A 26,528-nucleotide genomic window follows, 5' to 3' on the forward strand; every position below is an offset into this window, starting at 1 on the left:
CACCCAGCCGTGGCTCCCAGGGAGGAGGCCAGGTGGGGGTGCTCCTGAGCAGGGACGGAAGCCACCCGGGCAGCCCAGGCAATGCGGGTGTCTGTCTGGGGTTCCGGAAAGTCTTGGAGCCCTGACTGGGTGCCTGTGGGCTTAATACAGGCTTGTGCTTTATTTCAGAGAGATCGTGAAAAACCCAGACACACGGGGGTTTAAAGATTTATCATTCTTCGTCCATTCACAGTGTCTTCGATACAGTTAATACTGCCTGAGCAAGAAGTTAGCAGGTAAATGTGGCTCAGGTGTCTCCTCGCTCAGGTTCCGAAAAAGTTGAGAGATGAAGCCTAGGAAGGTGGGTGGAGGTGAGCCGCCTTGGCTCTATTCACCATTTGTACTACCACCCCTGAGGCCAGTTTGGGCCGGTGGGGGAGCCTGGGGAGAGCCCTAGGCGGGGGAAGGGGGACCCCCACCCCGGGAATCGCTCACCCCACCCTGAGTCCTCCACAATCTCTTCAAAGTGTGAGAAGAACCTCACTTTGGGGTTATCTCGGGAAGTTAGGTAAAGAATAAAGATGACCTAAAACCGAACAAAGATGACATCTAGGTTTTGGAAATGGACCTGAGCACCACCCCAGGGGGTGGGCGTTGTCTTTCCGACTGGCCCCTCCTACAAAGATGCAGCAGAGGAGAGATGAGGACCAAGAAGGATGCAAACTGCAGGGAGGACTGTAGGACACCTTGGTGGCAGGGACCCTGGTGACACAGAATCCAGTGGGCAGCGCGGGCCCTCTGGTGACCTCGGGACGCTGAGGCTGCTCCGGGCTCTACTGAGGGACTAGGGGACTGCCCTGACCACCCCATGCCCCCAGCCAGCCAGGTGACAGCAGTGCGCTGTCCCTGGCCCTCAGGGCCACGGCGAGGGTGGAGCTGTGCAACCCCCAAACCCGGGGCCCAGGGACCTCCAGCTGGGGGACGCCAGGAGTGAGGGTCGCGGGGCGGGGCCCGTCCAGGCAACCGGGACTGGCCCCTCGGGGGCGGGGGCCCGTTGTGACCCTCTGGGCTTTATGACTTGGTGCAGCTCTGACTGCCCGGGCCGGCCTGTGTGACCCCAACAGCGGACAAGGGCGGGACCAAGTGACCCGGGGCGGGGGCGGCGCAGCCACTCTCGGACCCTCCTCCCGGAGGACACCATGGCGCGCGCGTCCCGGCGCCCTAGCCCCCGCCCCCACGCCAGCCCCCGCCGCCCTGCGGCCCGAAGTCCCGACCTCAGCCTCGCGCCCCGCCGGGGCTCCACGTCCTTCGGCCCCGCGCGCGCTCAACGCCCCCGCCGCAGCCAGAGCCGCGCCCCGCGTCCGGCACCCCCCGCGCGCCCGCGCAGCCCCACACCCCGCGCCGGCCGCCGCTCCACGCGCTCCCGGCTCCACCGCCGGCGACCCCCGCCGGTACAAAGCCCGGAGCAGCGGTTGCCTATCTCCCGGGGCAACCTCGGGACGCCCGGCGGCGCGGCTGGGGGCGGGAGCCCAGTTCGATCCTTGGGGCCACTCCTGGGTGAGCGCGGCTCCCCTTCCCCACACGGCGGGTGCCCGCGGAACCCGGACGGGACTTCACGCCCAGTCCCACCGCCTTCGGGACCTCTGGCCCGCCGTTCCCGGAGAGTTCCAGCCCCCCTCCGCCCCAGGGATTCTAGATACCCACCTGGCACCTGCGGACCCACCTAGAGCTGCCCCGGCCCCGCGCCTGCCCCCCAATCCCGCGCCTGCCTCCCGGGCCCACGCCAGCCCCCCAACCCCGCGCGGGCCCCTGCCCCAGGCTTGGATCCACCGCCGGTACGCTCTCCGTGCAGGGCCCGGAGCCCGAGGGAAGAAGGGCGAACTGCCAGAGGCCGGAACGGAGCCGGGGGAAAGGAAGAGGCTGCTGTCCGCCTCCTCGGAGGGAGACTGGAGAGAGGACAACAGTCAGTACCGCACGCGCCCGCCCCCGGCTGCCCGGGGCCGCGGTCCGTAGAGCGAGCCCCGGGACGCCCCGTACCCGCCGGGCTGGTTTTTGCGCAAATCCGGCGCGGGGGCGTTTAGGCTCCGGTGCGCTCGTCGACCTGCGGGCCTGTTGCAACGCCCGGGCCTGGCGACGCGTCTTACCGTCTCCCGTGCGTCTTCTGACTCTGTTCTTCAAGATCTGTCTCGGTCTTCTCGGACTTGTAGATGTTAGTGTCACGCTGTGAATTTACACACACGCACAGACACTAACCCTGCCGGGCTGACCCTACAGAGTTCAGTCCGGGCAAGAAATAGCATCGTGGCAGTGCGCAGGCTTCCAGCCCGCGGGCGGTCAGCGCGTTCTCATCCGCAGCGGTGTGCGCCTCCGTGCGCGGTAGTGACGCGCCTTTCGTCCGACTCTCCGCCAGGTATCTCACGTGTTCGATGCTGCCCTAGGCGGCATTCTAGGGTTTCATTGTCTGGTTGTTTCCAGTGAATGGAAATCCAACTGGTTTCTGTTTTCTGACTTGGTATTTGGTGACTTCCATAAACTCACTAATTACAATAGGGTGTAGATTAATTTAGATTTGTTACTTGCTCAGTCACCCGCGAATCTTTCCCATCTGTACCCACTACATTTCTTTTTCCTCCGCATGGTGTCATTGGCTGGCTCTTTCGGTGTGGTGCTGAATGCAGGTGGGACAGCGGACACCTCTTGCTGTGGTCCCCACACTGTGGGGCTAAGGGCCCGGCATTTCGGTGTGAAGTATGATGTTGCTGGGAGCTTTAAAGGAGATTCCCTTTTATTCCTGGATTTCTGACAGCTTTTAAGGAATAGCTATTACATTTTATCACACACTTTCTTCTCCATCGGTTGAGATGGTGATAATACATTCCTCCCTTTAGTGGTGGATTATGTTGATGGATTGTCAAATATTAAACCAACTTTGTAGCCACGGGCCAAACCCCACAGGGTCATGCCGTGTTGTTTCATAGGTCACTGGATTTGATTGACAATTTCTCTGTTTGGGATTTTTGTGTCCATTTTTATGAACAGCATTGGCCTGTACTATTCCTTTCTTGTGATGTCCTTGTCAGGTTGGGTAAGCTGTAAATTCACGGCTTCATGAAAAGATTTGAAAAGACGGATTGACCTGCGATGCCATCTAGGCCTGGAGCTCTCATTGTGGGAGACGTTCAAATTGTGGATTTCTTTAACCCAAACAGGTCCAGGTTTCCTGTTTCCCAACGCCCGTCACTTTACCAGCCCTGTCTTTCCAGGAAAACGCCGTCTCCCGTGTCCTGTGGGTTCCCCGGCGCCTGGATGTTCCTGTCATCATTCCGTGTGTGCCGTGGGTCGTGGCTTCCTCACTCTCATTCCTTCCCCATGTCGGCGGGCCCTGCGTCCTCCTTCCTCCTGACCAGCCTGCTCAGAGGTTTACCAACTCAACAGGGTTTTGGAGATCCAACCTTCGGGGGGGGGTGATTTTTTATTTATTTATCTTTAGAGGGGAAGGGAAGGAGAGGAGAGAAATATCAACGTATGGTTGCCTCTCGTGAGTCCCCTGCTGGGAACTGGCCTGCAACCCAGGCATGTGCCCTGACTGGGAATCGAACCGCGATCGTGTGGTTCGCAGGCCCGCGCTCACTCCACTGAGCTACACCAGCCAGGGCCACTTTTTATTTTTAAAGCACGCTGCTTAATGTTTGGACATTCAGGGGAATTTCTGTTTACCTTTTTGTTATTTAGTTTGGTTCTCAGCCCTGAATCCCCTTCTCCTCCTCTTGGGGCAGGGGCCGGTCGGGGGGGGGGGGGCGNAGGGGCCGGGGGGGGGGGGGGGGTCCGAGTGTCCATCCTTCTGGCACCGGCTTTTTCTTAAGTAACTTTAATTCATAAATAATCAACATGTCAAAGGAGCACATTGTGGGCGGCCTGCCCTGAACCCCATTGTTGGTTTTAGAAAAGAAGCCGAGTGGAGTTTCGTTGGAGTGGCTGAACCGGTTTTGTCCGCTCAGGGCTGGTCTCTGGTCGTCCTTGATTCTCGGCAACCATCGCTTTTTTCTAAATTTCTAGTTTATTGCCATAAATCCCATAATATCCTTCTAGTTTGTAGACATCCAGGTAAGGGTTTCCTGCCCAATTATTCCTTTCTCATGGTTTTTCTTTTCCATTCGTTGCTTCGCCAACTGCCCATCGAATTCCTGAGCCTTAAGTGCTTGGCTTGGTTGATTCTCTTTATTTAAATTTTAGAAAATATTTCATTAATGTCTCCTTTTTATTAATTTTCGTGTAATTTGGAGGTTCGAACTTCCTGTGTCCTTCCTCAGGTCTTGAGGTGGCTGCTTCCTGCCACGGTTTTAGCCTTTAGGGTCCTGTAATAAGCGCGCACACTCGGCTCACACCGCTCTGGAACCGCAGCTTCGCGGCCCGCAGGGGCCGGCGGTTGGCACGGCAGTCGCCGCCCAGTGGAGGCTCTGCGTCTGCGCCACGTCCTTGGCCATGGGTAGTGAGGGGTGGTTTTCTGTTTGGTCCTTGGTCCTGGTATTGACCACTAACCTAATGGCATGTGGTCGGGAGCAGAATCTTCTCTGGGCCCAGTTTTGGTGAGTGTTCCCCATGTCCTGGAGTCAAGGCGCGTGGGGCCTTGGAGCTGGCGACGTTGGGTCATCCATCGCGTTCATATCTCAGTCCCCACCCGCCCCGACTTTGTGGGCTCTTCTCTTTCTACTGGATACACAGCCCGCACTGCCTGCCCTGTGGCCCCGCCAGCCTGGCTTTGACCGGCTCAGGGCAGTGCTGCTGGACGTGTGCTCCCCGGTTTTCTCCCGCCCCCCCCCGCGCCCTCCCCCCCCCCGCGGTCTGTGAGCATAGGTCAGTGTTCCCAGCTCAGATGTCATGCTAGCGGAAGCCCCTCTGGGTTGGGCTGCCGGATGTGGGGTGGTCAGTATTTTTCCCAGGCTGTGACCTTTTTGCTTCCCTCACAGAGCAGAACGTTTCCCCTCTGGCCAAGCCCGGTGTGGCGCCCGGCCCCAGCTGGGGACAGCACGCTCTGCGCTTCCCCAGCCGTGTGCCCGGCTCTCCCAGGCAGGCCCGAGCAACACTGCAGGTTCACGGCCGTGCGTGCTGCCACGTGGGGTCGTGTGTCGACTGCCTCACGGGGACGTGCTTCGGGGGTTGACCCTGAGCCTGTTGGCCAGGTGGCCGTGGGGCTCGGGGCCCCAGGGGTGGAGGGGACCCCAGGAGGAGCAGATAGGTGGCCTGTCTGCTGGCCTGTCCCACCTGAGATTGACCTTGGACAGCCAGGGACTGGGGTCCAGGAGGCAGCGGGAGGTTGGGGGTCTGGGGGCGGATTTACAGCCGCCACGTGGGAAGAGATGCTCCAGGCCGTCAGACCAAGCAAGACACCTGGGGTCCGGGCCTGGGCCCCCCAGTGGTTAGGGTGGGGAGGGAGGGGAAGAGGGGCTGCAGTGAGGAGGGGCTGACCATGCGTGTCCAGTGCCACCAGAGGCCAGGCCTCTGGGAGTGGCGTGGGACCAGCCTGTGCATGCGTGACCTTTGCATGAGCGTGTCTGGCAGGGCCCTACAGTCGGTGTGGAGAGGTTGGTGGCAGGAGTGTACAGGGTGCGGGGAGGAGGGTCTCCATCTTAATTTTCAAGCTGGTCACTGTGAAACTCGGTGTGGGTTGATGGGAGCCCTCTGGCTGGGGTCCCCGGAAGGAATTGAGGGGGGCTGGCCTTGAGGGCTGGCCCCGGCTGGGGTGGAGGGGAGTCCATGGTAAGGCTGCACAGCAGTGGGGGCCCCTGTGAGGAGAGAGCACGCCCCAAGGCTGGGCTGTGGGGGAGCGTGGGGAAAGGATGGCAGGGGTGAGAGCTGGAGGCTGGAGGGGCGGGGAGGTGGTGTGGGGGAGTAGGGGCAGAGGTGGGGCTGCGCTTGCTGCTCTGGGCTGGGTTCCCTGGACCAGCCCCTGAATCGAGGACAGCCAGGTGACGTGTGTGGGTGAGCTGGGCACAGGAGGTGGTGTCCGGATGGCCTGTTTGGGGTGAGCTCAGGTGTGGGCAGTGGGGTCCTCGGCTCCCCGAGACACTCCATGTCTGTTCTCTGATGTGTTTTCTCTTTAGCAGAATTAAAACGAGGAATTTTACAAGACTGGTCTTCCCTCAAATTAGACAAATACAAAATAGCAAAACAACTCACGGAAAAGGCAATCAAGGTAAATATTCTTTGGGGCTTGGTGGGGAGGAGCGGTTTTCACAAATGGAAATTGACTGGAATTTGGAGAGTGAGTCCCGGGCTCTGATGCCCCCACCCCGCGGCCCCCCACATGGAGGCTGGCCCCAGAGTTACTTTTCATTTCAGCTGGATGTTGGAAATGGGGCACGCTCAAGGTTGGGAATGTGTCAGCCCGTAAGCCTTGGAAGTCTGTCCATGTCTCACCGTGGGCGCACTTCCAGTCGCGGGCTCTGTGTCTCAGGCATGGTGACTCGGGACCCCCGAGTCATGGTGACTGCGTGGCCCCCACACCCCAGGCCGAGCGTCCATGGCCTTGCTCAGGAGGCCGGGCCACAGGAGCCCGCCCAGTGCCAAGCGCACTAGGGCGCAGACCCCTGCTCCGTCCTTTCCCTTCAAATACAGCCCACCAGCGCCCCCTCCCCCACCCCCACCCAGCCACACAGCTTGCTGTGCACTTGTCATCAGGTGGCACTGACATCAGGCCCCGGCCACCGCAGTCCTGGTGGAGGAGCGTCCGTCACGCTGGGGAGCTGCCCCTAGGCGGCCCCCCAATCCTGGTGCCAGCTGTGCCCCCCCACCCCCGCCCCCTGCCCCCAGCAGCTCAATGACAAACCTGAGTGCACAAAGTTTCCGATGCAGGTGTCCTCTGTGGGGGGAGGGGGGAACTGTCAGCAGACGCACGCGCCTGTGTGGGCGGGGTCTCTGCTGAGCGTCAGCTGACCGTGTTTTATATCCGTGTGGCTGCTGATGGGTCGTGGGCTGCTTCCAGGTACAGCTGGGAACGTCCATGTGTTTTCTGGTTATTCGTTACCTACCTCTGGACTGGTTGCCTGCGGCCGAGGGCGGGGTCCGGCCCACATTCTCCCGCTGAGCTGTGTTTGGACCAGTTCTCGCAAGAGGCGGTTCAGACCGCCGTCTTCTCAGCCGCCAGGCCGAGTCCTCTGGTTGCGTTGTTCCAGTCTGTGCCCACTATCTGTGCCCACTATCTGCATTCAGAGAGACATGTTAAATACCCTGTTTTAATGTGGATTTATCTTTTCCTTCATTTGTAAGGATTTTATTTAGAGGGGCGGGGAAGAGAGGAAGACAAACATCGATGTGTGGTTCGCTCTCATGCGCCCCTACTGGGGACCCGGTCCCCCGGGCGTGTGCCCCGACTGGGAATTGAACCCACGGCCCTTTGGTTCACAGGCCTGCGCTCAATCCACTGAGCCACACCAGCCGGGGCAGATGTGTATGTTCTTTAGTTCTGTTCATTTTCACTGTGGATGACTTACTGCCTTATTAGTAATGGGTGCATACACATGTATCTTTCTGCTGAATTGACTCTCTAAACTATGAAATAATTGTCTTTAGGGGTGTTAAGTTGTCCCCAAGTCTGTGTTGTCTCAGATTTAGCCTCTTCCCTTTTCTACCTGTCCGTAGGCCTGTGTTTCTTGTTTCTCCTTGTAACAACAAGGAGCTGGCTTTTATAAAATCCAGTCTGGCTCCCTTTGCTTTGTAGCTGCAACACGAAGTGTGGTCATCTACCTAAACTGCCAGGGGGTCTGCCTTCACTCACTGGGTCTGTCTGTCTGTCTGCCTCATTTCCCTCCCAACTGACCGCTTTCAACAATTTCACTTCCTTCCGTCCCCGGGAGAGCCGCGTCCCCTGCTGTCCTTCTTCTGTGGCTCCCTAGGTGTGGTGTGCAGCGGACTTGGTAAAATCAGCCAATCAGGGCAGGGCTGGGGCTGGAGTGCTGGGCCCTGGCCTCAGGTGGCAGCCCTGCTGTGAGTCAGCTGGGACGGGCTCCGGAGGGATTTTCAAAGCAGAAGGGGGCTTCCGCTGATGGGGGAACGTGAACTCACAGCTTCCGGCCCCGGGCCCGAGTCTGAGGGGGCAGGCGTGTGGCTGTGCTGAGTCAGGAGCCCCCCATGAGCTTTGCTGCTTCAACCCCATTCATTCCTGGGGGGTCTCTGTGGTCAGTTGTGCGGGCCGGGCCCCCGGCTCAGGGGCTCTCAGGGCTGAAGTGGAGCATCAGCCGGGCAGGGAGCTCCTCTGAAGGCTTGACTGGGGAAGGACCACGCCGAGCTCAGTCCCTCACTAGTTGGCAGAACTCATTCCTCGTGGCTTTGGAATTTGGGGCACCTTCTTCGAAGCCACAGGGAGAGAGGCCCCACTGCTGTGAGTGAACTTCAGGAAGCTTCAGTCCTCTTTTAAGGGGTTCGCCTGACTAGGTGCAGCGCCCCCAGGATGGTCTGTCTTTTGGATTAATTCAAGGTCAACTAATTAGGGACCCCTGTGAGTTTGAGCCACCTCCCCCTCCTTTCCTAACCCCCTTGCCTGCTCCCACAAATCTGTGAGGTCCCAAGCTCACTGCTGAGCTCGCAGTGGTTCCTGACTGTGCCCCACAGCTGCCACCCCTGGGGACCCGGCCCAGGTGTGTCTAGCCTGTGTCCTCAGCCACATGGGCCCCAGGGGCTGCACACGATCGTCACTCTCCTGTCCTCAGGCCCCATGACCAGATCCAGTCCGGCCTGGGTCTCAGGAGCACCGTGGTTCTGGGTGTCGGTGCCCCCCATGTGTGTGGAAGGGGGGCGAGGGCCCCCTGAGGATGCAGATGTGCCCGCCGGCGGTGGGCCCGCTCCCACACCTGGGTCCCTGCGTCCTCGGAGGTCCCTGGGTGCGTCCCCTGCGGTGCGCCCCCTGGTGGCGCTCTGAGAACCGCCCTTACAGGAAGAGCTCACTTGCTCTCCGGGCGTCCTCTCACCACAAATGTGCTCTCTCACTCGAGGAGAAGAAGATCTTCTGCATCTACGGACACTACCCCGTGATCCGCGCCGCCCTGCGCAGGAAGGGCTGGGTGGAGAAGAGGCCCCACTTGCTGCCCAGGGTCACTGCCAACGGCGAAGCTGAAGGGGCCGCTGGTAGATACTGAAGCCTCTGTCCCTCCGTGTCCGATGTCTGTGTGTCTGTTTCGAGGGCCCGGCCCTGTGCCGACCCCACAGGCCCTGTGACTCGGGCCCCCCTTGGGGGGCCGAGGACCCCGCTGCTAACACCTGAGCTCACCCCCAACACTCCCCTCCAGGCACCTGGGTGCTGGGCGAGTGCCTTCCAGCCCTGGCACTGGCCACTGCCCAGTGTCCCCACTGAGCCTGCCCAACCACCTCTCTTCCGGCCTCCGCTCCCTCTTGGTCCTCAGGGCCAGCACCAACCCCCTGCCGTCCTCCACCCCCGGCCATGACCCCAGCACTGGGCCCCGCGGGCCGGAGCCCGACTGACCCTGCTCCATCTCAGGACCCACCAGGGCTCCTGCAGACGAGGTTGCTGGGAAATCGGGCACTGTGTGGCCGCAGTGGCGGCCGTGCAGGAGTGGGCGCTTGTGGTCAGACGTCCAGGTCGTGACGTGGGATGTCTCCCACGTGTGTTTGCAGAAAGTAAACGTGCTGAAGGCAAAGAGAACCAGGACGTGGCCGTGGAGGAAACGGACGACATCCACGACATGATGGTAGGTTCCTGCATGTCTCAGGGACCGAGGCTGAGCCACAACCTCGTGCTGCCCACTGTGCCGGGGTGGGGGGGACAGGGCCAGGGTCATGCCAGGCCTCTTGAGTGGCCACCGCAGAACAGGGCTGGGGATCAGACAGCCTGGGCAGCAAGCTGCAGGACACACATGGGTGTGTGAGTACGTGTGCATGCGTGTACACGTCCTGTGCGCCCCCGTGGGAGCAGGCAGGAGAGAGTGCCTCTCCCTCATGGGGCTGGGGCGGCTGTGCTGCTGGCCGCACGCTGACCCCCGAGCAGAGCTGAGCCCAGAGCGGCCCAGCCTCAGAACCAGGGTGGCAGCTCAGCTTGCAGTGATGACCCGAGGGCCGGTGTGGAGACGGAAGTGGTCCTCACGCGGGACTCAGGCAGACCACCTCGAATGACGCAGCGTCACTCTGTGACTTCAGGGGACACAGTCCCCGGGGAGAAGATGAAACACACTCGGCTCCGTTATCTCGAAGACGTTCTGTTCCTCAAAGATGACGTGAAAGGGACAGAACGATGAGCCGGGGGCTGGCACGATTCCCAGTGCATGTGGTGTGAAAGCTGTGGCAGGCGTCCCAACGCAGCGATGTGGGTGGCCCCGCCCCGGTGAACACCTAAGGCTCCGCCCCTTACCGCGTAACAGGTGCACTGAGACAAAAAAAATGGCCCAAATGAAAGAACAGATCAAAGGTCCAGAAAAAATACAGCTAAGCGACAAAGAGATAGCCAACCTATCAGATGCACAGTTCAAAACACTGGTCATCAGGATGCTCACAGGATTGGTTGAATTTGGTCACAAATTAGATGAAAAAATGAAGGCTACGGCTAAGTGAAATAAAGGAAAATGTACAGGGAACCAATAGCGATGGAAAGGAAACTGGGACTCAAATCACTGATGTGGACCAGAAGGAATTAAAGAAATATCCAACCAAAAAAGAATGAAGAAATAAGAATTCAAAAAATTGAGGAGAGGCTTAGAAACCTCCAGGACATCATTAAAATGTTCCAACATCCAAATTATAGGGGTATCAGAAGGGGAAGAGGAAGAGCAACATGTGGAAAAGTTATTTGAACAAATAATAAAGGAGAACTTCCCCAGTCTGGCAAAGGAAATAGACTTCCAGGAAATCCAGGAAGCTCAGAGAGTCCCAAAGAAGCTGGACCCAAGGAGGAACACACCAAGGCACATCATAATTACGTTACCCAAGATTAAAGAGAAGGAGAGAATCTTAAAAGCAGCAAGAGAAAAGGAGAGAGTTACCTACAAAGGAGTTCCCTTCAGACTGTCAGCTGACTTCTCAAAAGAGACCTTACAGGCAAGAAGGGGCTGGAAAGAAGTATTCCAAGTCATGAAATCCAAGGACCTACAGCCAAGATTGCTCTATCCAGCAAAGCTTTCATTTAGAATGGAAGGACAGATAGAGTGCTTCTCAGATAAGGTCAAGTTCAAGGAGTTCCTCATCACCTAGTCTTTATTATATGAAATGTTAAAGGGACTTACCTAAGAAAAAGAAGATAAAAATATGAATAGTAAAAGGACAGCAAACTCACAGTTATTAACTGAACCTAAAAGAAAAACAAAAACAAAAACAAACTAAGTAAACAACTGAAACAGGAACAGAATGACAGAGATGGAGATCACACGGAGGGTTATCAGTGAGTGAGTGGGAGGGGGAGTGTGGGGGAGAAGGTACAGGGAAAAAGCAGCATAAATGGTAGGTAGAAGATAGACAGGGGGAGGGGGAATAATATAGGAAATGGAGAAGCCAAAGAACTTACATGTGTGAAACCCTGGAGTGAAGTAAAGAGGGGCGTGCAGGTGGAGGGGAATAAAGGGGGGGAATGGGCAACTGTTATATCATGATCAATAAAATATATTTAAGAAAATAAAATAAATTTAAATTAAAATAAGTAAATAATAAATAAATATAAACAAAAGCTGTGATGCCCAGAAGGGGTGAGGACCCAACAGATCAGCCCAAAATGACAAGCAAGAAAATGGACAAGGGCTGGAACAGGCCGAGGGCACATGGTTTGATTCCTTTCTGTAGACGTGAGCCTGGGTGACCCCGAGCGGCGTCATACGCAGTACTGGCTGGGGCGCGGGGACCCCAGGTCCAGGTGGCTCTGTCCTGGACTCGGTTTCCCACCCTGGTGCCTGGCACCTCGGCCCTGCCAGTCCCCCCAGCAAAGTGTCACATGCCTGCGCTGAGCCCGCCCTCAGCAAGGGGTCAGGATGAGGCTGGGACTGGCACTGACCCCCCGGTGCCCTAAAGTGGGCTCCAGGCCTGCAGAGAAGGACCCCCAGTGTCTTCACTGAGGTCGGAGGGCGTCTCTGGGGGTGGTGTTTTGAAGGTTTTCGTTTCCTTGTGCCTATTTGGTGGGAGTGCCTGACCCAACGTGTGCCATTGTTTGTAAAGTCTGAGCGTGGGCACCCAGGGCTCCGCCCTTCTGTAGCCCCTCGTCCTCGTGGGTCCAGGGAGGAGGGGCTGGGTCCGGGGGGCAGGCCAGGAAGCTCCCCCATGCCGCGCACGCTCCCCCGAGCCCATGTGGGCTCCCACAGGCCTGCTGCTCTGACCTCACCCTAAGTCCTGGCCCCTCGGTGCCTGAACCCCCCCCCCCCCACTGAGCTTGCTCCTTGAGAGCAGCAGGAGCCTGCGGTCCTGGTGCCCCCAGCCGCACACAGGGGCCTCCGGCCTCCGAGCAGCAGGGTGATCGCCGGGAGACACGCAGTCAGAAGCCCAAGCTGTCCCTCACGGTCCGATTCCCTCTGCCCTCGGTCACGTCCCCACCGAGCAAGGACGCGGCCCTCAAGCGCCGGTCCTGATGAGGTTTCCCGGCCAGTCCAGGTTGGTGAAGCACGAGACCCCCTACTTCCTCTGGACCATCAAGAAAGACGCCGTCGACTACCACAGCCTGAACGGCGACCAGGCGCTGAACCACTACGGGAAGACAGCGTCCTTCACCACCAAGGTGGGGCTGCCACACGGGGACCCCCGCCCCAGGGAGACCACCCCCCCCGGGGCTCCTCCCGATGCCCTGTCAGAGGCCACACCCAGGACCGGCNCCCACCGAGCAAGGACGCGGCCCTCAAGCGCCGGTCCTGATGAGGTTTCCCGGCCAGTCCAGGTTGGTGAAGCACGAGACCCCCTACTTCCTCTGGACCATCAAGAAAGACGCCGTCGACTACCACAGCCTGAACGGCGACCAGGCGCTGAACCACTACGGGAAGACAGCGTCCTTCACCACCAAGGTGGGGCTGCCACACAGGGACCCCCGCCCCAGGGAGACCACCCCCCCCCGGGGGCTCCTCCCGATGCCCTGTCAGAGGCCACACCCAGGACCGGCACCCAGAGTTGATGGCAGCTGCCCTGTCCACCGGCCCTCAGAGCCCTGTATGCCCCTTGCTATGTGTCTGGGAGACCCTTCGACCACACTGATGCCCGCCCCTGGGTGTCCAGGCCAAGTGTAAGACAGGGCTAGACCCTGGCTCTCGGTCCAGGGGCCTCTGGTCCTGAGGAGGGGTGGGCCGCCCTCACTTGCCCCCACGGTGACTTATAGCTACAGAGACAGTGACAGGGGCTTCCCCACCCCCTCCCTCCCAGCCCCATAGCACCTCCTGGAGGGGGCTGCCCCCCATTTCCTCGGGGACTCAGACTCAGGGACAGGGCCCACCCAGGGCCTGCATGTACCCACTGGGGAGGTTTAATAGAGGGTTTCCTGGCAACTAGGGGACTCATTCAGCAGACAAGGATGACACAGGAGGGGGTTGGGGACGAGGCCCACAACTGTCCCCACGGCTCCCACTGGGGGGTCTCGCCCCCCCATGGGTCTTCACAAGGCCTTGGGCCATGGCGCACTTTGTAGTGTGGATGATGCCCAGTTGGGCCGGGCGCCCTGCAAAGACCCCTCGGGAGGGGTCAGCAGTGAGCTCAAACAGGAGCAGCGAGCTGGACCCTGGGCATGGGGCTTCCTGCCAAGCCTCTGTAACCATAGGTCACGCCCACAGGGCCACAGGGGTGGGCGCGCAGCTGCATGGCCGCCCTTCCAGCCCCTCCTGGGCCTGAGTCGGGGCACCGTTCAGGCCCCTGGGAAGGGAGCGCAGCACCCACCACCCTGGGTGCCCTTGGAGAGCCCATAGCCCCCGCCACGCCTGCCATGGACCAGAGGAAGAGCCCAAGGCCCCCGGGCCAGGCACGGGCGGGGAGGCTGCTGGGCCACTGGGGGCAGCTGGCCAGCGGGTGGGTGGGGCTGGTGGGGGAGGCGGGGCCAGTGCCCAGTGTCCCGGGCAGCAGGCGGGCCTGACTCGACTCTCCACTCTCTCTGGAGATCGGGCTGTGCCTGAACTTGAGGAGCCTGCCGTGGTACGTCCAGGACAACCCCGAAACCTTCTTCCCGCGATGCTACGGTCTCTGCTCCGACAGCGAAAAGCAAGAATTCCTGGGTGGGTAGCGGGCCTGTGCTCAGGGAACCCACAGGGCCTCTGGGCCGCCTCCCCGCTGACACGCCGCATGGGCCTGGGAAGGGAGGTGGGCCAGGCCTTGGCTGAGGGGCTGGGGCTGTTGAGGAGGGAAGGTAGAGGGTCTGGGCCCATCCCAAGGCCTGGGGCTCAGTTCCATGTGTGTGGTGAGGGCTGTCCAGAAACTTCCATGGGCAGCGAGGGCAAGGGAAGGGGGAGGCTGCAGCGGTTTGGTAAGCCTGGGGGGGCGGGGGGGGCTGGGGCTGGGTCTGAGCAGCTTGGGTAGGCTGGGGGCCGAAGCTCTGGTCTGGGACAGAGTGGGGGTTCCTGGTGGGCCCACCAGCAGGCCACAGGAGAGAGAAGGCAGTTGGGGCAGGTGGGGCCGGCCTGCTGAGGGGCGGCCTGTGTTCCTCAGCACCCGACCTGGGGGCTGTGGGGATGCGGCATCTGCCCGGCGCCCCGGCCCCGTGCCTTCACCCCACCTGGGTTCCAGAGAGCAAATAACCAGCAGGGCTGGGGGGGCATCAGAGGCAACCAGTATGGTGGTGGCCTATGGCCAGGGGCCTGGCGGGGCAGGAGGGGAGCAGGCCAAGAGCCAGCTGGGTTTGGGTTGTGTGTCTGGGGTCCTGGGACAGAGGGGCAGGGGGTGTTATGTGAGCTCAGGGGCATTTGTTCTGAAGGAGGACGGGGGCTGGGGTGAGGGGCCCTGGGGCTGGGCTGGGGGGCGGGTAGCGAGGGGAGCTCAGGTTCTAGATGCTTCCAGAGTGACAGCAGTTGCTGGGGGAGGGGCGGTGGAGGCGGGGGGAGGGCGGCCTCTGCTGCAGTGAGGAAGGAGCAGGTTAGGGGGCAGGTGCTGGAGTCTGAGGAGGGCACAGGGTAGAGTCTGGGTGGGTGGGGTGGGGACAGGCCTTGGGGGTGGGCTCGCTCCAGGTATGCTCACAGGTGTGCGGCCCCCAGGGTTGCCTCCTGTTTTGGGTGGGCTCTCTGAATCCCAGCAGTCGGCATGGGGAGGAACCGGGAGTGTCTGGGAGGGTTGGGTCCTGGTGGCGCGGCCGTGGGGCTGTGGTCCAGGCGGAGCCTTCTGGCCCGGGGGGTGGGGGCAGGGCGTGGGTTCTGCCTGTGGGCCGTTGCTGGGTGTGTTTGCACACCCCCCACAGAGGCATGGGAGCGGGAGGTGGGCTGTGGGACACCTGGGCTGTGGAGGGCGGGTGCTGGCTGAGGCCCCTGGTCCCGGGCTTGGGCAGAGGGGGCGAGGCCTTGGTGCCTTTTCAGATGACTTCCGACGCACAGCTGCCTCCAGCATCCTCAAGTGGGTGGTCAGCCAGCGGCACTGCTTCCAGGGCAGGAGGGAGGCGGCAGCAGGCGGCAGTGACCCTAGCAGCCAGAAAGGTGAGCGTGGCCGAGGCCAGACCACACTGTGGGGACAGTGGCCACGGGGCTGCGGCTGTTCCCTGGCCCCTGGCCTGCCCCGAAGTCCCATGGAAGGGGCTGGTTCTCCGTGGTTTCAGACCTAAACACCCAAAGAAGGTTCTGGGGGCAGCTGTTCCCGTCACAGAAGCAGATTTAGGTACACAATGAGCAACAGGCTGAGGGGCCGAGCCTCACCCCCCACACCGTGCTCATGTGCCTGGTCCCCCCTCCATCAGCGTCCCTGGCAGAGGGGACGTCGGTTATGACTGGTGCACTTACGTGGGCACGTCACCGTCACCGGAGTCCACAGTTTGCGTCAGGCTCCCTCGGGGCTGTGCGTCCTGTGGGTGGGACGCACGTGAAATGCCATGTGTCCCTCACTGTGGTGTCACACGGAGCAGTGTCACTGCCCTGAAGCCCTGTGCTCTGCAAGGCGTCCTTCTCCCTCCCCAGCCCCCCGCGACCACAGCTCTGTGCACTTGGCTCTACCGCTGAGCGATGTCGCGTCCTGCCGGTGGACCCCGTTTGTCCACCGCCCACTCACAAGGCCGCCACCGAAGGCCGAGCTTGGAAAAGGGCTCGACTGGGGGGATTTGTGAGACACACCATGGCGTCTCCGCCCCCAGGGGCTGGGTGCTCACTGAGGGCCCCACGGGAGGGGGCACCCGCCCAGACAGGTACGGCATCCGGGGCACCGCCCACAGAAGGTCGCCCGAGAGGCCTGGCAGCCGGGGGGCTGGTGGGGCCACAGCCCGGTGCCTGCACTCGGGTTCCAGGTGCCGTGGACGACCCGACGCCCACGGGCCTGTCGGGGCAGCTGGTGGACGCTGCGTGCCGGGCGTGCCAGGCCTACCTGGGGCAGCTGGAGCACGAGGACATCGACGTCTCCGAGGAAGTGGCCAAGGACCTGACGGAGGAGGAGTGGCAGGAGCTGACCCAGCAGCACTACTCCCTCGTCCAGTGAGGGCGCGGTGGGCCGGGGCTGGCGGGGTGTGCAGGGGAGGACGCCCCTTGGGTGCAGGACGCGGTGCAGCCAGCGTGGGCAGGTCAGCTTTCCCACGAGGATGCCCCACAGGGGAGATGCTGTCCTCGGTACCAGCCCTGCCAGGCACGCGAGCCTGTGAGGGCCATGCCAGCCTGGGGTCCCACACAGGAACCCCCCTTTGTCTCCCTGCGGCCTTGGCCTAGGCCTGGCGCTGCTGGGGTGCATGTGCGGCCCGGGTCCACGAGTGGGGGCCCAGTGTCCACACCACCCACCAGGAGTGGCCCTGCAAGGTCAAGCTCCCACCACCCTTGGTGACCTGAGGTTCTGGGGGACGGGCCGGCCAGGCCTGTGGTCCCGGAGCCGAGAGCCACCCTCGACCCTCACGCCCATCCTGCACTTTGTGTTTTAGTGGCGAGGCTTTCATCTCCGATTCCAGAAACCACCTGTCGAGGTGCCAGGCTCTGCTGAACAAAATCTCGGCCGTGAGCCCTCAGACGGAGATCGACGGGCTCCGGAACATCTGGATCGTCAAGCCCGCGGCCAAGTCCCGGGGCCGAGGTGAGTCCCCGGTGCCCACCGAAACCGGGGCTGGGGTCTGAGGGGACAGCCTGCTGTGGGCGCGGAAGGGGCTGGACACCGGGGTCCATAGTGGCTCAGGATGCCCGCAGCCCCGCAGCCCTGGGTCTGGGGACAGACGTCTCAGCTGGACTGACCTTCCCGGCCGTTGCTCTGAGCGTTGCTGGTTAACCCTCCCAGAGTCCTGGGGCTGCACTGACGGCTGCCTGGACCCGGGTCCCAGCCTTCCCTGCCAGGGGGGCCGGGGGCTGAGCACTGCCTTCTGCAGACATCGTGTGCATGGACCGTGTGGAGGATGTCCTGGAGCTGGTGGCCGCAGACCATCTGTCCACCAGGGACAACAGGTGGGTGGTGCAGAAGTACATCGAGACCCCGCTGCTCATCTACGACACCAAGTTCGACATCAGACAGTGGTTCCTGGTCACCGACTGGAACCCCCTGACCATCTGGTTCTACAAGGAGAGCTACCTGCGGTTCTCAACGCGGCGCTTCTCCCTGGACAACCTGGACAGGTCGGTGGGCCACCGGCATGGGGCCTTGGTTGGGGGGGTGGGCGGGGCGCCTGGGCTGTGTCTGCTGCTGTCACCACTGCGGGACGCATGGGCACCAAGGTCCGGGTGCCCATGGGACCTCCCTCCCAAGGGCCAGGCACAGGCCTGTGGCCCCTCGAACCCCGCACACTGCACTCCTACAAAGAGTGTGTCTTCGGAAAGTTCCGGGAGCACCTCCCACCCCTCCCTAAGCCCTGCTACTCCGCCTGGGACCCCGGCCCCCACCCAGGCTGGCAGGGAGCCCCTGGGCTCAGGGACGGGCAGGACCCAGCAGGGCAGCGTGATCCCCGCACACCCATGGCCTTAGCATGATGTGCTCGGGTTCCAGGGGTCTCCAGCGTCACCTGTTTCCTTTTCCTTTTGTGTCCGAGGAAAGTGAAACTCACCCGGAACCCCGGGGGTGGTGTGGCACCCAGACCCCGGTGGAAAAGCCCCAGACACACGTGGGCGGGACGGGCTGGAGAGCACCCGCAGTGTTTCTGCCTCGTCCCTTAGGACGGGGCCTGAGTGCAAACGAGGTCCCTGGGAACCTCGGTGGCTCTTTCTATTCAGTGGGCTCTTCAAGGGCCCATCTCTGCTGCTCTGCAGAGAGGGAAGATTGAGGCTCACGGACTTTGTCCCTGGGGACCCCTAGGGGGTGGCCCTGTGCTGGAGGGCTTCAGACCTGGCCCTGGTGCAGTCTCTCAGGTCCCCTGGGGCAGGACAGGGAGCTGACGGAGGTCTCCTGCCTGGTGCCCGGGGGCTGGGCCCCGGGGTGCAGCCAGGCTGTGGGCTTGGGGTCCAGCCCGTGCAGGGCGCTCAGGGGCTGCCCTGACCCTGGCCTCGCCCCGCAGCGCCGTCCACCTCTGCAACAACTCCGTGCAGAGGCACCTGCAGAACGACAAGGGCCGCAGCCCCCTGCTGCCGCCCCACAACATGTGGACCAGCACCACCTTCCGCGAGTACCTGCAGAGGAAGGGCCGCGGGTCCGTGTGGGGCAGCGTCATCTACCCGTCCATGAAGCGGGCCGTCACCCACACCATGAGGGTGGCCCAGGACCACGTGGAGCCGCGCAAGGGCAGCTTCGAGCTCTACGGCGCCGACTTCGTCCTGGGGCGCGACTTCCGGCCCTGGCTGATCGAGATCAACTCCAGCCCGACCATGCACGCGTCCACGCCAGTCACCGCCCGGCTGTGCGCGCAGGTCCAGGAGGACACCATCAAGGTGGTCGTGGACCGCAAGGGCGACCGCAACTGTGACATCGGCAACTTCGAGCTGCTGTGGAGACAGGTGAGGCCAGCCCGGGTGGCAGTGGGGGAGCCGAGACTCCTGCCTCGGGAGGGTGCTCCGTGGGCCAGGGCCGCCTCACGCAGACCCAGCCAGGGTGGGGGCGGGCGGGGGCACCGGGCTGCAGAGATGCCGTGGGCTCTGGTCCATCCAGGCCGTGCCTTTTGGGAACTACCGTGTCCTCCTTAGTCTCTTCAGGGAAAGTCACGTTCTCCTTCCGAGGTCCCCTGCAAGGCCTGGCCTCTGGCCTCTGGCTCTGTGGGTAGGACCCTGCTGGGGGGCCCCATGGGCAGCCCAGCCCTCGGGAAGTGTGGCCGATGCTTCTCTGAGGCCTTGTGCCTGACCGACCGGCAGATCCAGAAAGGGGCCCCTGAGCCCTGGTGAGGGGCAGCTCAGCACCCCTCACCTCACCCCCCGGCCCTCCCCGCAGCCTGTGGTGGACCTGCCGCAGGTCCATGGGTCCGACCTCTGCGTGGAAGGTGTTGGTGTCCGGAAAGCCAAGAAGCCAATGCCGCCCGTTTCCAACCCTAACTTTTCATTGCCACTCCTGGACATTCAGCCACTGAAAGTGAGGTGCCCTTCGGCCATGTCCGAGCGGGCACCTGGACCCCCGCGCGTGGCCCTGCCGCAACACTGGAACCTCAGAGACAGAAAGGTACCTGCTAGCTCCCTGCCCGAGCCCCCACTCTGGCCGCCAGAGCTGCCAGTAGGCCCACTCACAGCTGGTCTGGCGGGAGGACAGAGCTCCCGCATGCCCCTTCAATGCCCAGACAACGCGGCCCCCAAAGCCATGCAACCCTCAGGCACAGACGTGGCGAGTGTGCACCCACTGTTCGCTGTGCTTCCGGGCGCAACCACAGTCGGGGGTGCTCTGCGGCGGTGCCGTGGGTGCCAGCGCCTGCCTGCTTGGGGCCGCCTGCCCCACGGGGCCTGCTCCGGGTGCCCGGGCTCCGGGGCGAGTCTTGATGGGGTGCTGGCCTGACCTCTGAGCAGGGGCTGGGGCTCCCCAGGCCCAGCCAGCTCGTTGGGAGAGTGAGTTCTGTTGCATCGGGTTCAGCAGCCAGCCAAGCCCCCGGGTCCCCTCCACAGGACCCATGGGTGACAGCCTTTGTCTCTCCGTCTCGTGGGGTGCAGTGCAAATGGAGGGGACTGAGGGCAAGATTTGAATATCTCTGGGCTCCTGTGTTCGGTTCGCTGAGGGAGCTGACCGTATGCAGCCCGGGGCCTGCACTGGGCCTAGGCTCCGAGTGCGTGTTGTTGGGGCAGCCCGCCGCAGTCTGGGTGGCCGGCTGGGTCGGCGCCCTTCCGCTTCCCACGGGGCCTGGCCCGCAGTGGAGGCCGGGGGCATGTAGGACAGAAGGCCCAGGCCCTGCCCGCCCTGCCCACGGCACTGCCTCCCCAGACGCATGGCAGCTCCCCTGCTGGGGGGCCAGCCTCTCCCCTCTGGCCCTGACGCCAGCAGCTCTCCAACTGGCTGTGTGTCTGTGGTGGCCTGTCCACCCCCAGGTCACAAGCCTCTGGGGCTGTGCTGGCTCCAGCAATGAGTGTGCGCCGTGCCTCTCCCCCCACCCAGAGCGGCCCCCTGAGCCCCAGGGCCTTTGGGGACAGCTCCGGTCTGGTCCACTCTGTCGCCAAGGCCCGGCAGCCTGCCGAGTATCAACTCGCCTCTGGAAATCTGGGTAGTTCCTGGATCTTTCACTGTTTTGAAAAAGTGCCTCCTTTTCCGTATACACTGTGCAGCTTTGTGCAGACGTCTTCCTAGGAGTGAAGTGCCGATCGGTCGGGCGCCCACAGTGTCCACATAACTGGACGCCTTAGCTGCCGTGTCGAGCACTGCAGACGTGGAGGCTCAAAGGACAGAGGCAGATTCTCCTGGGGCCGGAGGCCGGCCTGTGCGCTGTGGGAAAGAGTCCTGCTTGTCCCCTTCCAGCTCCCAGTGGCCGCTGGTGATCACCGGTGTCCCTCGGCTGGTGGACGCGTGGCTCTGCTCTCTGAGCTCACACGCGGCTCTCTCCGAGTCCAGGTCGCCCCCTCACCAGGCCCCCATCGCAGGGTCAGGCCGCCCTCCTGCAGGCGCCGTCCTGCCATCCCCGTGTGCGGAGCCAGTGCCTCCGTTTGGTCCTGTTGTTCCGGCCAGAGTGCCCTGCGCAAAGCTGGGCCCAGCGGGACTTCCTGGCTCTAGAGCAGATGCTGCCCAAGTCCCCTCCTTGGGACGACAGTACTGCTGGCCGTCAACACACCTGTGAGTCGAGTCAAGAGCCCGTCTTCGATCCTCACCGCAATTTCTTGTGGCGCGTGTGTAGCGAATGTCTCAAGAACGTTTTTCATCTCCGAGGTTATCGTCAGCTTTATTCTACTAAATGGTCAGTCCTGTGTCTGACTAAAGTGCGAATAGTATGGCCCTCGGTTTCGGGGTCAGCCCACCCTGGCATCCCGGGGGGACCCTGACTGGCTCCGACAGCGGGTCTGACACGTGGCCCAGTCTGCTCTCCTGGGTGCAGTCAGACCTCCTCCTCGGCCACATTTGTTTGTTCGTGCTGCTGGCAGGTGTGCACTGCTCCTCTCTCAGACGGTCACAATCAGGGCTGCTGCACACGGTCTGGAATTTGGGGAACTCGTCCCTCCTTTCTCCACCCACGGGGTTGCTGGGCCACTCGCTCGGCTCTGGGAGGCACTCCCAGCCGTTTCCCAAAGCGACTTCCGGCCGCAGGGCTCGGGCGCGCCGGCTGCCAACGCCAGACTCTCTCTCACCGTGGCCCTTCCCACAGGGGAGCGGAGCGTTTGCATCGCGGCTTCCCGGTGCTCTTCCCTGGCGACTCACGAAGTTCAGTGTCTCTCTGGGATTCCGGTCCGTGTGGGCCTGCAAGGTCTGTGCAGAAAAAGCCCAGCCACTGCTAATACAGGGAGAACGGTTTCTACGACGTGACGACCTGGCAGCCAAGGAGAGTGGACTGGGATGCACACATGAGAACAATGACGACTTCACTGTACTAGTCAGTGGGGACAGTAGAGACTGCTGAGTGAGCATGTGCACTGTGTGGCCGTCACATTCAAAACGAGTGAGTGCGTAGAGCAACAAATCTGCATCAGCTTTTGTGTTAAGCTTGAGCATTCCTTCACGGAAATTATCTGGAAAATGCAGAAGGCGGCAGCTGTGGGCAGCTGGTGACTGGCAGCCTCATCACAACAACCCGCCCGCTCATGCACCACGTCTCCTGCAGAGTTTTTGGCGAAGCATCGAATCACCCAGGTGACTCAGCCCTGCTACAGCCCAGATCTGGCGCTGGGTGACTTCTGGCTTTTCCCCAAACTTGAATCAGCTTTGAAAGGGAAGAGATTTCAGACCATCCCTGAGATTCGGGAAAACGTGATGGAGCAGCTGACGGCAACTGGGAGAACCGCGTGAGGTCCCGAGGTGCCTGCTTCCAGGGGGACTGCGGCGTCACTGTCCTGTGGCGTCACTGTCCTGCGTACCGTGTTCCTTGTATCTTGCGTCTTCCGTGACTGTCTCCCCCACCCCACCCCCCCCCGCAGCGCACAGCGGGATGGATACGTGGTGGCCTGCACTCTTGCAAGGCACTGTTTTCACGTCTGGCCGAATGTTTCCGTGGCCTGTCCCTAGGCTCCGTCCCGGGGCCGGGGCCCCCATCAAAAGTGTCTTACCCTGCCGTCGTCCGCCTTTCATTCTCGCACCAGCGGCTTTTGCTGCACGTGAATTACTCATTCGACCCATTTCTATACCAGTTTCGCTTTTCAGGACTCGCACTTTGTTTCCTGTCTGGGAAGTCTCTGCCTCAGTCACGGAAAACAGTCACTTCTGTGTTTTCTTCTCAGTGTGCCCCCTGCGGGGAACCGCCCCTGCATGTGGGGCGGGGGTCAGGCTCGCTGTTCTCCTTGCGGGTGTTCTCCGGGCCCCGATGATGCACAGGAGACACCAGGTTTTCCTCCCTCAGCGGCACCTTCGTCACAGCGCCATGCTGTTCTGTTTCTGGGCTGTGCTTGGCTGGCTGTCTGTCTGTCTGCATCAGGTTTTGGCAGCCCTGCCCTCCCCCACTCCATGTGGCCCATGCTCCCCGAGGGGAACCGCTGGCCTCCAGCTGAAAACATGTTCTTGAGGATGTACCCTCGGGGGCGCCTGGTGGTGCCACACCCAGATGAGCTTTTGGTGGACAAGTGTCCTTTTCATGCTTGTTTTTGGAAGGGACAGACTCTCCGAGGAGTGGGGTTGAGGCCATTTGTCTTGGCCCCGGGGGCTCTCCTGCCCCTGTCTGGCCACTCGGCTGCCCCTCGGGGCTGTCTGTCTGCTGCCTGCCGGCCTGGGGGCGTGGCTTGCTGTTTCTTCCAGCTGCGGTCTGCGGACTCCTCTAAGGTGCACACGAAGCCGTCAGTCAGTGATGAGAAACGTCAGTCATTCCCTCCTTCCAGGCAGCTCCCGCCTCGCCCCCTCCCCCGCCACCCGCTTGGCTGCGGGACCCAACGGGGCGAGCGCCTCTCCCGTTTCTCCCACTGCTGGTGCCGGGCCACCTCTCTGTACCAGGCTCCAGGACACTAATCTCTTTCGCCCCCTGGCCTGTAATCTGTGACAGACTGAAGCTGTGTGCAGGGCCCAGCCACGCCTGCTGATTAATGGCCGTGTCTCAGTCCTGCTTGGGTGCCAGGTCTGCCGGCACGCTCTCTCCTTTTCTCAGAAACAGCTCCTCTTCTTGTAAGCGGCGAACTGTGGGGATTCTTTGCATGCCTTCCGGAATGCAGGTCCAGGTCCCCCCGGGCCTGGAGGGAGGTGCTGTGTGTCATTTACATCCAAAGCAGACACACTGCCCGCCCCCCCCCAGCCCCGGGATAGGGATCTGTTGTGCGAATCTGGGGCTGTGTCCTCTGGGGATTCCCAGTCTCGGGCTGATGGGGTCCCTCCCGCTGCCGCCCCGGGCAGGGCCGGGTGTGGCCCTTCGGGGCTCCTGCTTCACAGAGGGGCAGGTGTCTCTCACCCTCCTGGCCCCACACGCCCCCGGGCCTTGGGAGTGCCTGAGCCCCAGGCCCCCTGGCCGGCAGACTCAGGAGGAAGCGCCTGGGGGGTCCCCACCATGGAGACAGGTCACCCCTTGTGCCTTTGCTGGTGCTGGGTGCCTTTCCTATCTCATGCCCCTGGTTTGGCGGTTCTCCCCAGAAGGATCGGTCTGCATGGAAGGGCACCGGCTCCTGGGCACACTGCGCCCCCTGGTGCCGCCCCCTCAGGGAGCCCCCACTCGCCTGGGGCTCTGGTCACTGCCCACACCCCTCGGACACCCGTGGGTTCGCCACTGGCAGGCGCTGCTCCACTCACACGCGGAAGCACGTCCATCCCAGTCCTGTTCTTTGCAGGGAACCAGCCTAGCCTTGACCCTTCCAACCCCATGGAGGATCCTGTGTAGCCCTGGGGTGCATTGGCGGGCAAAGAACTGCCCCTGGGCTGCTGGGCCTGCTTACCCCCAAACTCAGCCTCCCACCCTGCGCCGGGCCCCAGCCCTAGCCCCAGCCCACTGGGTGGCACGCCTCCGCGCGCCTGCAGGCCCAGGGTGTTCCGGGGGCCTGGCTGGGAGGGCCGTTTCCCGGTTGGGGCTCGGCATATGCTCCGGGCTCCAGGAAGCTGGGCGCTGCTTTGCATAGGCACCCAGAAGCACCATAGGAGGAGTGACTCAGCCCTGCATGCGGAAAGAGTAGCCCTGGTGTCCCGCCCGCCTGCTGTGCTCCCGAGGCGCAGATGCCTGGGGTTCCCGTTCTCCCCACCCTCCCCATCCCCCCACCCAGCCTTGAGCCGCCTGAAGGGAGGGGGATCAGGGCCAGCGCTCAGGGGGGCCAGAGACCTGGGGACAGCCTGGAGCCAGGGCAGGGGCCAGAGCCCCGAGGAGGAGCAGGGCGGGGGCCCCAGGCCCCTCAGGGTGGCCCAGGGCCCAGCTGTCTGCTGGTCTTGTCTGCCCTGGTGTCTGAGGGCCTGTGTGAACACCCTTAGGAAGCAGCAGCCTCTGTCTGCTCTCAAGGAGTGGGGGTGGGGACCTCACAGGGGCCTGTCACAGCCTTGGCTGGGCTGCCCGTCTGCACTGCCGCCATCCACAGCCCCTCACCCAGCAAGGTCCCGGACGGGCCAGCACGGAGCTCAGCCTGCCACCAGGTGGAGGGCGGCCCCAGCTGTGGGCGTGCCCCTGACCACCGGTGGGACCGTAGGCGGGACCATCGGCCTGTGCTGAGCCCCTGGCCCTGACGCTCTGGGCTCGGTCACACCAGGCGGATGGAGCAGGGTCTTCCTGGGCACGTCCGGTCTTGAGGAGGGCCAGGGTGAGTCCAGGGCTGAAGGAAGAGCTAGAGAAAGAGGCCCCTTTGGGGGCCCCAGTGGGAGGGTTCTCTGCCCTGGCCTCCTGAACACAGGCTGAGGGGCAGCCCAGGGGCCCTGGGTGGGTGCTGTGGCGGGTGGTTCACGGCGGCGACCGGCCTCCTGTGGTGAGCCAGACCCCGTCTGCCTCCCTGCTGCCCCGGCCCCCCTGCCCCCCCCTGGTTGGGGCTGTCCACTGCCTCGGTCGGGGGCAGATAGGGGCAGGAGGACGGAGGAGCAGGGCAGGGAGGACGTCCCCAAACCTACCGCCTTCACCCCAGAGACACAAGGCCCCTGGGAACCACCCCTTGACTTGAGTGGAGGCTGGGTTTTCCGAGGGCCGAGGTCTGTGCGGGGCTGGGAGGGCTTGGGGGCCAGCTGGGACTGGACTTCCAGCCAGGTCCTCGTAGGGGGTGAGAGTGGCCCTGGGGGCAGGTGGGCGGGAGGCAGACGTCCTAGCAGGCCACTGGGCTGGGGTGGTGGACGTGACTTCAAGGACCAGCCGCAGAGTCTGGGGCCGGTGCTGGGCGTCAGGGCGTGGGGTCTGGGCAGGCGGGCGCGGGCTCAGGGCCTCTCTGTCTCCCCAAGGGCTGCGGAGGGGCCCACCCGCGCCGTGTCTAGTGGCCCCGGGCTGCTGCCGTCCGTCCAGCCCCTTCGGCGCGGCTGCTCCTGGACCTCGGGACCCAGGACCTGCAGCCTCCAGCCGTGGCTCATCTTCTTGGAAACTACACACAGATGAGGAAGCTTGTATGCAGAGCTATTTTAGAAAAACCCTGCAATTCTAACTGCTGTTTTTTGTGGAGTTGCTACCCAGCCCAGTGCCTGCACCCACAGCCTACGCCCCACACTTGGTTTACTTTAGAGACATGGGGAAGGGAGGGAAGAAACATCCATGTGTGGTTGCCTCTCACACCCCGCACCGGGGACCTGGCCCGCAACCCAGGCGTGTGCCCTGACTGGGAATCGAACCGGTGACCCGTGGATTCTCAGGCCGGCACTCAATCCACTGAGCCACACCAGCCAGGGCTGCTCACTCTTCTGTTCAACAAAAGTCTTGCTCTGCTGGTCCAGGCCCTTCGTGCCCCCGTGCCTCCTTCCAGCCTGGCGCTAAGCAAGGGGCTGACCCTCAGGCGCCACTGCCGCTGGGCTTCTGTGCCCTCCGCGGTCACGGGCTGTGCAGGCTAGGGAGACCAGGGGTAGGGAGGCCCTGCAGACTGCCTGGGCTCAGGGTGGGG

General features: G+C 62.4%; 1 protein-coding gene across 1 annotated transcript; it reads left to right on the forward strand.

Annotated features, from left to right (window-relative positions):
• Nucleotides 1–1,178: 1,178 nt before the first annotated feature.
• TTLL8 (tubulin tyrosine ligase like 8) lies at nucleotides 1,179–19,932 on the forward strand. The gene is made up of 13 exons (XM_037049979.1): nucleotides 1,179–1,536; nucleotides 1,832–1,942; nucleotides 6,084–6,172; nucleotides 8,967–9,099; nucleotides 9,571–9,680; nucleotides 12,548–12,676; nucleotides 14,033–14,147; nucleotides 15,435–15,551; nucleotides 16,349–16,532; nucleotides 16,967–17,115; nucleotides 17,402–17,645; nucleotides 18,518–18,953; nucleotides 19,381–19,932. Exons 1-13 carry the CDS (start codon nucleotides 1,179–1,181, stop codon nucleotides 19,930–19,932), a joined length of 2,727 nt encoding a protein of 908 aa, XP_036905874.1.
• Nucleotides 19,933–26,528: the final 6,596 nt, after the last annotated feature.

This window comes from Sturnira hondurensis, unplaced genomic scaffold (genome assembly GCF_014824575.4).
Source record: "Sturnira hondurensis isolate 20B ecotype Veracruz unplaced genomic scaffold, ASM1482457v3 Scaffold0000780, whole genome shotgun sequence".
Taxonomy (NCBI): domain Eukaryota; kingdom Metazoa; phylum Chordata; class Mammalia; order Chiroptera; family Phyllostomidae; genus Sturnira; species Sturnira hondurensis.

Excerpts from the sequence above, each read along its gene's own strand:
- TTLL8 (XM_037049979.1), top strand. The coding sequence starts at position 1,179 with ATGGCGCGCGCGTCCCGGCGCCCTAGCCCCCGCCCCCACGCCAGCCCC. Across the intron at positions 6,173-8,966 it reads TCACGGAAAAGGCAATCAAG|GAGAAGAAGATCTTCTGCAT; the intron begins GTAAATATTCTT and ends CTCTCACTCGAG. Across the intron at positions 9,681-12,547 it reads ACGACATCCACGACATGATG|TCCAGGTTGGTGAAGCACGA; the intron begins GTAGGTTCCTGC and ends TTTCCCGGCCAG.